Raw genomic sequence first — 10780 nt, 5'->3', positions numbered from 1 at the left:
ATTTTTGAATAAAAAATGTTGTGTTTTGAAAAAAATGCCTTTGTGGTTTGTTTAGCTATAAGAATGTTGGATTGATGCTCTGTCATTTCTTACTATCCCTCGCATGACACTCACTGAACGTTGCGGCTCGAAAACCGTGTGGGGGATGTTTTCCTTCACGTCCGCGCTTTGACTTTAAGAACCGGGGTTGTTTCCAGTCTAACCATCCATTGTCGACTCATCCTCCTAAGAAGATGTGTTCCAAACTAGCTAAACTCAACGAAGCCTACGTGAATTTGCATAGGGTCAGACACAGTCTGATACCGAAGCCAGAAGAAATAGAGAATGTGAGAATGTTAAAAATCACTGAAGACCTGATAGAAGAGCTCTTCAGAGAAGAAATGAACAGGGAGAAAGAAGAATGGACGGAGAAGTACAGACTTCAGAGACAGCAGCAACAGCAGCAACAACAACAACAACAGCAGCAGCAACCTGAAGCTGACAGAGGCTTTGTCGATTGTCGGATCGACACCAAAGAGTTCTTCTTCTCTTTTCGAAGAAGCAGACCTATCGCCAGAAAGTCTATCCTCAGAGGACATCGCATTCTTAGAAACTAAAAAAAGAATGCCATAGCAAACAAAAAAAACCAGCCCTTTTCAGGGCTACCCAATACTCTAGAAAAGAAATAACGATCGATTTGCCAATGTGTGTAGGTAGAGTAGTGTGAAAATAAACACTAACTCTTTTTTAAAAATGTGAGGGTATGTGTTTGTGTGTTTGTGTTTGTAAGTGCTTAAGTAAGTTGGTATGGATAGTAGATTAACATGATGTCTTTTTTTGTGTTTGAGGTGTAAATTTGGGGTTAGATTGGATTGATTTGAGTATGTGGATAGTCTATTGAAGTGATTTATAAAAAATTTAAAAATAGTGATGGGTAGCATAAAAAAAGTGAGTGTTTCTTTTAGGTCCGCGCGTTGTTGTTTTTTGGTTATGATCTAGGTAAGATCAATTTTATGTTTTTAGGGGGATGTTTTCCATCACGTCCGCGCTTTCACTATAAATTGAAACTCGCTGGGCAGTCTAGCTACCCTTGTTGATTGTTCAACACAAGAATGAATAGCAGAATAAGCAAACTTCTTGAACTCCAGATACATCTGGAATATGTCAGGCGCCTGTTAAATGAACTGGCCGCGGAGGCTATAGTAGAAGAGGAAAGAATGAAGAACGAAGAGGAGGAGAGAAGACAGAGGGAAGAGGAGGAAAAGAAACTAGAAGAGAGGATGTCGTACAATATTCCCGAGACAGAGGATTGGGGTGTTGAAGCGAATCATCCTTCCTCTGCGCTCCCCAGAAGAAAGGTGAAAGGAGACTGGGGAAGAAGATGCGTGTGTGGCGCCAGGCCAGGAAGGTGCAACCATTAGATAGGTGCATCTGGAGTTAAAAAAAAACCCAGCCCTTTTAAGGGCTACCCAATACTCTAGAAAAGAAATAACTATCGATTTGCCAATGTGTGTGTGTGTGTGTGTGTGTGTGTGTGTAGGTAGAGTGGTGTGATTATAAACACTAACTCTTTTTTCATAGTGCGAGGGTATGTGTTTGTGTGTTTGTGTTTGTAACTGCTCACGTACGATTGTGTGGATAGTAGATTATGGATTTTGTTTATTGTTTCTTAGCGTATGTGGAGAGTATAGTTTGGGTTTTGTAACCGCTCACGTAAGATTGTGTGGATAGTAGATTATGGATTTTGTTTATTGTTTCTAAGCGTATGTGGAGAGTATAGTTTGGGTTTTGTAACCGCTCACGTACGATTGTGTGGATAGTAGATTATGGATTTTGTTTATTGTTTCTTAGCGTATGTGGAGAGTATAGTTAGGGTTTTATTATATGAAATGAAAAAGTAGGGGGATGTTTTCCTTCACGTCCGCGCTTTTCGTATAAGAACCCACAGTATTCGTCGTTCAAACCATTCTGCAAAGAATAAAAAAAGAAGATGGCTTCTAACCAAATGGACAAAATGGAAAAATTGCAAAACGTCCTCGACAATTTAGGAATGATAGAGCAAATGTTGGTTAACCTAAACGAGGATCACTATTCTTATAGTCCCCATCGAGTGAAGATGGAGATAAACAATTTACGAAAAATGAAGGTAATCATCAGTGATCTGTTGAAAGAAATAAAGGAGGAGAAGGAGGATGAAGAGGAACGGATAAGGATGAGAGCATGGAATGAAAAAATTGAAAAAGAAGAAGAAAATGAAAAGAGGAAGAAAGAAGAGGAGGAAGAGAAGAAGAAAGAAGAGCAGGAGAAAAAAAAGAAAGAAAAGAAGAGAAAGAGTGTTGGAGATAAAATAAGAACTTGGTGGAGAAAAAGAAGAAACTAGAAGCAGAAGAAGAAAACCCAAAGGCCCTTTTCAGGGCCAGCCATATTTCTCGAAAAGAGATAGCCTTTCCATTGCCTACCCCTTTTTTTAAAAAAATTTAAAAAAAAAAAATCCCATATTCAATTCCCCTTTGTCCCTAAACAACCCCCAAACTCTATTCCCATGTTAAATTCCCCTTGTACGTATATCGGCCCACAATTTTTTCCCATGTTAATTCCCCTTGTACGTATATTAACCCACGATTTTTCGCCATGTTAAATTTCCATTGTACGTATATTCACCCAGGGGTCTCCGTAATGCTAATTTCCATTGTACGTATAGTGCCCCACCTTACTACTGGTAGCCATAGTTGATTACGAATGGTTTCATTGTTTGCAATTAAAAGACACTTATTTTAGAATTTTGTTGAGCTGTTTTTTTAGAAGCAAAATTTAAGGTTTTCTTGTTATTAATACAACGACACTGTTTCATTGTATAACAGTATCCTTGTTTCTAAAAGGACTTTCTGTCAAATTGGACACAATTCTTTTGATTTTATTAGAAAGGTCATTTGAAGCTATTCATGATCTTAGTAAAAAAGAAGGACCCATAAGAAAACAAGAAATAACTTTATATAAAAATGTAATAAACAGACCACATTCTGTACGTTTTGAAAACGTACATGCCAGGCTGCATTTTATTTTGTTGTTGTTGTAAACGGTGGCCGAATTATGTTTTAATTTCTGTGAAAAGAGATAATGTAAAGGGTTTTCTTGTTTTAGTAACCGTCGCCGTCATTTTCGGATGGATTAGCATCATACCCGTATTCTTGATCTAATGTTTTTAGCACTTTTTGGAAAATAAATTGTCATAGTTTGTCTAATTTTAGTAATGGCGGATAGATTTGATGGCGGACCAGCAAACGTACTAGAACTTGAAGAGGTCTTCATGCCAGAATGAAATTTGGTGAAATTGTATTAAGCAGTTTTGGAAAAGAAACCATTTTATGCTTTTGCCATACATTTTTGTCAACAGCAGCCGTATGTGATGGCAGACTGGCATAGTTGTTCATAACAAAGACCTTTATTGCAGAATAAACCGTATTAGTTCGTTCCCCACAGCATCGCGAATTTTATCGTATCTGTAACTCACTAAATTTTCACATCATCGAGACCGATCCGGTGGCCTAGTGGTTAGAGCGTCCGCCTCGGATGCAGGAGGTCGTGGGTTCGATACCCTGCCGAGGCATACAAAAGACTTATAAAAACAGTAATAACAGCTCAGTGCCGGATTAAACCCTGTGGAGGTCCTTAGGCAGTCCTTAGGCCCCTCTCGCAAATTATCTCCGAATACGTTTTTAATTTTACCAACCAACAATTTTAATCAACCAATTTTATTACACAAAACAAATATTAACAATTATTAATGTTATTAAACAAATTAACATTTTATGTTATTAAACAAAAATTATTAAATATTATTAAAGAAACGTTGTCGCGGGGCCCCTCTGCCTATTTGGTAATCCGGCACTGTAACAGCTGCCTCGCTTAGCGTTCAGCATTAACTTAAGAGGTCAGTGTTACGACTGGTCGGCCTGGTGTCGACATCCCTTTAAACTGTCACACTGCAGACATCTTAGCGATATGACTGAAAAATTGTTAAAGCTACGTTAAAATTCCAAATCACACACACTCTTCATCTTGCCGATGAAAATAAGGGGGTTGTAATCACTAAACATAATAATCGAGGAAGGGGCTGAACTAATGTAAACTTCAAAGTGATGTAATGCCAATATCAAAGCCAAACATTCCTTCATGATTGCTGAGTTTTTCTTTTGTGCTTATTTAATTTCTTAGAAAAATAGCACAGTGGATGATCAACACCATTTTTATGTTCTTGAATCAATACTGTTCCAACCCAAACAGCACTTGCATCAACAGACAGTTTAAATGAATGACTGAAATTTGGAGCTGTAAGAACTGGTGCTCTCTTAAGTATGGTATTTAACTTATCAAAAGCCTCCTGACATTTTTCAGTCCAAAAAAAAATTGGTTTTCTTGCTCAATAAATTTGTCAGGAGTTCAGCAATTATGAAAAATTGGGGAAAAAATTCCGATAGTATCCAGCCATACCTAAAAATATCATCAGTTACTTTTTACTGATAGACACAGGAATTCAGAGATAGCCTTGACCTTAGCATCTATAGGTTTAACTTGTCCATGTCCCACGATATGTCCTAGAAATGTGACACTAGCACGGCAGAGCTCACTTTTGGATAAATTGATTGTCAAACTTGCATCACTGAGACTGTCAAAAAATGTAGGAATTGTTGCTAAATGTTCTTTCCAGCAGGTGTTGTTGTAGACGATGACATCATCGATGTAAGTATCACAATTATCTCGACCATCGGTAATCATGTTCGTTAGACGTTGAAAAGTACTTGGCGAACCTTTCATCCCAAAACGGCATCACTTTATTTTGATAAAGTCCAGCTGGAGTAACGGATGCCGATATTCCTTTGCTCTTTCCGTCAGTGGAATTTGCCAAAATCCTTTCAGAAGGTCAAACTTGGTGACATACTTGGCATTTCCTATTTTATCAAATGAAGTCATCGATTCTTTTTAATGGAAAATGAATCTGTTTTAGTCACACTGTTCACCTTCCTATAATCAGTGAACATACGGAAAGTTTTATCTGGTTTCTGAACAACTCTACATGAACTCCAGTCACTTTTTCTCGGCCCTACGAAATCATTCTCCAACAAATATTGAATTTCTTTCTTAAAGTGTTCCTGTTTGAGAGGGTTCCTCCTGTATGATATTTCACAGGTGTGAAATTTACAATTTCAACGTCAGAGCAAATTTTGTTTGTTCTGGAAATAAGTGTTCATATTCAAGTATTAACTGTTTAGGTTCACTCCTTTCTTGTTGTTGCAAATGTGAAAGTTTCTGGTCCAGATTATTCATAATTTCTGAATTCCGAAGATTTGTTACTCCAAATCAGTAGAGTCCGATTGCATTATTTCGCTTAATTCCTCTCTGAATGGGACAGGTACAACTAAATTAAATGTATGATTAACCTAGCTATCTCTCTCAACATACTCCTTTAACATATTTATGTGGCAAATTTGTTTTGTTTTCGCCTCCCAGGAGTATTTATACTATAATTTAAATCTTTATCTTTCAACTACGTGGGGACCATAATGCTTAGCCTGAAGAGGATTTTGTGATATGGCCAAGAGAGCCAGAACTTTATCGCCAGGCTGAAAGATCCTTTCCATTGCATTTTTGTCATACCTTAATTTTATTTTTGATTGAGTAGAGTGCGGATTAGTTCTTGTAACATCACAAGCCTTTGACAACTTATACTTAAAATTGGAAACATAATCAAGAATACTGATTTCAGTATCTTCATTAGAAAGAAGTTTCTCTTTTAACAACTTCAACGGTCCACGCACAGGATGTCCAAAAACCAGTTCAAAGGGACTGAATTCTAAACATTGTTGAACTGATTCCGTAACAGCAAATAGAAGTAAACGAATGCCTTCATCCCAATATGTACCTATATCAAAACAATATCACCAACTCGTATTTTTGAATGCAATCTTTCTAAAGCCCCGTGGCTATCAGGGCGATAGGTAGAAAACTTGAACAGTTGGATGCCTAATTCGTACATAACTTGCTGGAAAATTCCAGACATAAAATTTGACCTTGATCAGATTGGACAGATTTGGGAAGGACAAACTGAGTACAAAACTTGATCAAAGCATTTACGATTGTTTTAGTCTTAATATCCCTCAAAGTAATTGCCTCTGGTAACCTTGTTGACGCACACATTATCGTCAACAAATATTGGTTACCTGACTTGGTCTTAGGTAAGGGACCAACACAATCTACCATTATTCTGCTAAATGGTTCATCAAATGCAGGAATAGGTTGCAGATGAGCCTTAGGTATCTTCTGGATGGGGTTTCCTACCATTTGACAAGTATGACAAGATCTGCAGTATTTACAAACATCACTTTTAATTTTTGGCCAACAGAAGTGAGTCAAGATCTTGCGATAAGTCTTATTAATCACTAAATGACCAGCCAAATGAGTTTCATGAGCTAGACTAAGTACTTCCTTTTTGTATGATTTTGTAACTACAATTTGATAGTTCTCTGACCACTCGTCACCAGCAGGTACATTGGGAGGTCTCCATTTTTTCATAAGAATCCCATTTTAATGAAATAACAGACAGGTACTTCATTGGCTTCAGTTTCGGGATCTTTTTCCTGTTCGGCGACAAGTGACTTTTTTTGTCACCCTGATTAAAGAGAATTAGTAGTTAAAAGAGGACCACCGTGATCAATACCTTCTGATTGATCCAAACAAGGAGTGAAAGTGACCTCATCAAAAGCCTGACCAATACATGTGTCAGCTAAATGAATACTTTCCTGATCAACGCTATTCTCGAGAACTTTCTTTGCCATAGCTCTGGTAACGCATATGTTGGGTATAAATCAGGGAATTCTTTTTCAATATGATCGAACTTCTGATCCAAAAGGCTTGTCAGGTACAAGTGGATTAACCACAACCTTATCTCTAGCTTGGTCGTTTCCTAGTAATAAATGAATTCCCTCAACGGGTAAAGCAGTCAATGTTCCGACCGTTACGGGTCCTGAGACTAAGTCTGGTGACACATTTACACAATAGAGAGGAACATTAACAAATCCGCACTCTACTCTCTGAATAAGAACACTCTCATTAGAAGAAGACTTCTCAGAAAATGAAAAGTACCCGATAATACAAGACTCTGAGAAGATCGTGTGTCCCTTTAAATTTTAATAGGGATGGGATTGGCCGAATCACCCAAGGGTGATGTAAAATCATTTGACATGAATGGTTCATAATTCTCCATAATAAAATCAGACTGGAGTTTATTAGACCAAACAAATGTATTGCTTTCAATACATGACCGTAACCGTGACGTCTTAGAAATAAGAGCGCTTGGAGTAGGTCTGTCTTGATTCTGATGCGTATTTTTCAATTTGTAGCAATCAGAAATAACGTGTCCCTTCTTTTTACAATAGGTAGACGTAGGAAGAGATAAGGATTTTTGATAAAGCTTATCATAAGCTTGATTTCTAAAAGTTCTACCAGAAGACTGCTGATGCGAAGAAATTTTATGAGATAACAAATATTCGCCAGCAGTTCGAGCAGCATTTTCCAAGGTTTTGACCTTACGCTCATCAAGATAAGTCTTAATGTCACAATGGACACAGTTCTTGAACTCTTCAATACAAGTTGTCTGAGATTTTCGTAATCTTGATGAACTTTTTGGGCTAAGCACCATCGATCAAATAACTGGGACCAACTCATAACCCTTTAAGATGCATTCCTTAACCAGATCTTAGCCAGCACCTCGCTGTAATGACAGTGAATTGTAAATATAACTAGCTTTACCAGTAAATACACGTTGTAACAATACAGCCCAGTGTTCCCTTGGTCATTTCAAAAGTTCAGCATTTTTTTTATAAAACTGATGAAAATATTTGTCTACTTCTTTTTTTTAAAAAGATGGCACTAACCTAATATTGTTAGTATTATCAAAATTTGAATTTGTACGTGAAGTTGGAACGCGCATTTCACTTGCCAGCTCTATTTCTTTTATTCTAAATTGATTTTCTCTCTCTTGCTTCTTTCTTTGTATTTGCATTTGCATCTCTCTCCAATTGTAACTGCATGTGTTTTTTTATCTTTCTGTAACTACCATTGTCCTTTTCTCTCTTTGTTCCTTATCTAATTGCATTTGCATTTGTTTTTCCTCTTTCTGTAATAACATTTGTTTTTCTTCCTTATGAAGTTCAAACATTCTTAAATCTAATTCCATCTTGTATTTTAATTTTAATTCCTTTACTTTTATGTTAGAGTCTGATACAGACTTACTGATCGAAACCAAAGCACTTTTATCCAAAACACTCTTCTCCACCAAATACAGGACCAAAATGTTGTTTTTTTCTCTTCAAATTTCTTGCTTCGTTAAAGCTTTTGCCTCAGAAAGATCATATTTTCTGGAAAGTTGAAGCAATTCATCTTTTTTTCTTCTCAAAAGGTCTAACTGTTCCTGGGTAGGATTTGAAAGAAAGATCTCCACTTTTGATGACATTGTAAAAATGCTTGCAGATTTGTAAAATGTGAAATAATACTTGGGATTTTGAAAAAAATCAAAACCTATGGGGAATTTAAATTTCCAAAAACAAAGTTTTCTGAAATATTGTAGCCCAAATTCATATATCTCAATAACGAGCACCCCGATTTTCGTGTTACGAGTCTAGGCTCTTACAAAAAGTAACTGAGAAAAAAGTGAAGACAACAAGCTTTGTAAAATTTAAAAAATAATTTATTTCCCTAGAATATTAAGTGAAAAATGAGAAAAAAGAACTTAGGTTTTACGGATCAAATCCAAAAATAATCCAAGAATTAAAAAAAAGAAGTCCTAGTAATAAAAAGTTCTGAATGAAACTGAGTTCGCATCCCGATGAAATCCAAAGTGGAAGACGATGACGTCTGTTGTAACCTGCGAGGTGCCGCAGTGTCAACAGTCTCTTGTTGAATTACAGAAAATATCATTCCATTTTAATTTTGTATAAATTTCGATAAGTGTCCTTGTCCAAAAGTTAATTTAGAGCACTAGTATTTCCAGGGAAAGTAATCACTTGAAATCCAATAATTTGAAGAAAATAAAATCTCATCCCAAACTGGTCACAACGACACAACTTAACGGGTCAAAAGTTTAAAACCACTGACTACTTCTACACAAAACATTAGGTATAAGGCTAACTTAAGACGCAAAACAGATTCCCGGATGGAGGTCAAGAGTTCAACCTTCCAGAAGAAATGGAATTTTGTTACTTGAAAATTTTTCACGTACTCCCACAATGGCCTTAACTTAAATCAGTGATTCTCACTCTGGCAAAAGAATTAACTTTTTTTTTAAAAAAAGTTTACCAGAACTGCCATTTTTTCTGAATCAAGGTCAGAAACTAGATACAGTGTTTCTATTATTTTAACAGTCAGGTCAAACAGAACTGAATTGAATATCTGGAAAATTTCAAACCCAGTCAACAAAATTACCTTACAATAGCGTGTAATGGAATAAAAAATAAAATAAAACTAATAAACAAATAATTAAATCAAATATACCTAACAAAAGACAAATAAATAAAGGACTCCCACCCAAGAGCAAGACATACGTTTTACTGTGATCGTCAAGGTATGCAGACCTTTCGAGTTTAATTAAATAGTGATGTTCTATCATAATACTTGTTGTGGATAAAGATTCTGGACCAACTGACCTTTGACTTTCTACCCTAACCTCAGCCATCACACTAGACCGCTGACCTCTAAAAATGTATTAAAAACCATAGACTACTGGCCTCGAACATTTCACGATGTCTGCGTCATCGAACTCTGGATGGTCACGTCCACCGAAGCTTTGACCTTCATCCTAGTCCACTGACATAAAATAAGAAACTGTCTTCTAAAACCTGGCTAGTTGGCCTCTTAAATGATATGAATCCTTTGACACAACCTCTGGTCTAGGTACTGGACAACTTATTTTAGAAAGCCTGCACCATTCACCAATATTGAATAACAGGGACACCGATCCGCACAGGAGTCATTGCATTATATGCCAATTTTACACCTAAAAACTATAAAATAAGAATGTCAGCGCATATCTGTCGAATTTCTTTAACTGAACTGTGCAGTGGATCCTATTAACCATGCAGCTAAACCAGACAGCTATTACAAATTGCATATAAATAAATCAGTAACAAGCTTGCGTCATGTACTTGTGAAAACGAATCCGTATAAATGTTCGATAGGTAAATTTTGTGATTTGACATATAACATATTTGATAAAATAGAACGCGTAAAACAGACGAAAAGTGTCTAGTAAATTTTGGATATAAAAAAACGAATAGTCAACATGATACATCACTTTGACACATCCAAATTACTTGTACATTTCAGCAGCAAAACGGCGCCGATAAAGCTGCGGATATATTTATAACTGCAAGAACTTCCACGATTATTTGTGACAATATTTGACAAGAAAATAAAATTACATTTGTTGCTTGATATGTGTCTTTACTTTCACATCTTCGTTTCTTTTTACCTCAGTATTATTTTGTTTTAGTACCGGTACCTCAATTATTTCTGTGCGCGCTCTCTATCCACACTCGAGCTCTTCTCTCGTGAGAGAAGAAAGAGCTACAGTGCCACCTAGCAGTTTTAACCAATACTAAAATGTCATATAGTTTTGTTTCAGTGAAATGAAAGGCGATGATTTTTAACTATTTGCAAAGATGGAAGAATGCGAAAGAAAGAAAAAGCTAAAAGCAGGAAAAGAAAAGGTGCACACAATTTACAGATTATGAACGAGAATCTGGAATGT

The 10780-nt window shown here is 36.4% G+C and overlaps 1 protein-coding gene across 9 annotated transcripts in view; it reads left to right on the top strand.

Annotated features, from left to right (window-relative positions):
• The first annotated feature begins 10599 nt into the window (after positions 1 to 10599).
• Positions 10600 to 10780, top strand: part of LOC149775988 (uncharacterized) — a 336196-nt gene continuing 336015 nt past the window's right edge. For all 9 annotated transcript variants that reach the window (XM_089941197.1, XM_089941195.1, XM_089941196.1 and 6 more), the window contains exon 1: positions 10600 to 10739. In XM_089941197.1, coding sequence (XP_089797323.1) covers positions 10692 to 10739 — 48 coding nt within the window. In that variant the 5' untranslated portion in view covers positions 10600 to 10691. The remainder of the gene's footprint in view (positions 10740 to 10780) is intronic.

This window comes from Sinohyriopsis cumingii, chromosome 18 (assembly GCF_028554795.1).
Source record: "Sinohyriopsis cumingii isolate HCF-2022 chromosome 18, ASM2855479v2, whole genome shotgun sequence".
Classification (NCBI taxonomy): domain Eukaryota; kingdom Metazoa; phylum Mollusca; class Bivalvia; order Unionida; family Unionidae; genus Sinohyriopsis; species Sinohyriopsis cumingii.
The sequence above is the reverse complement of the archived record's forward strand: the minus strand, read 5'-3'. Positions and strand labels throughout refer to the sequence as shown.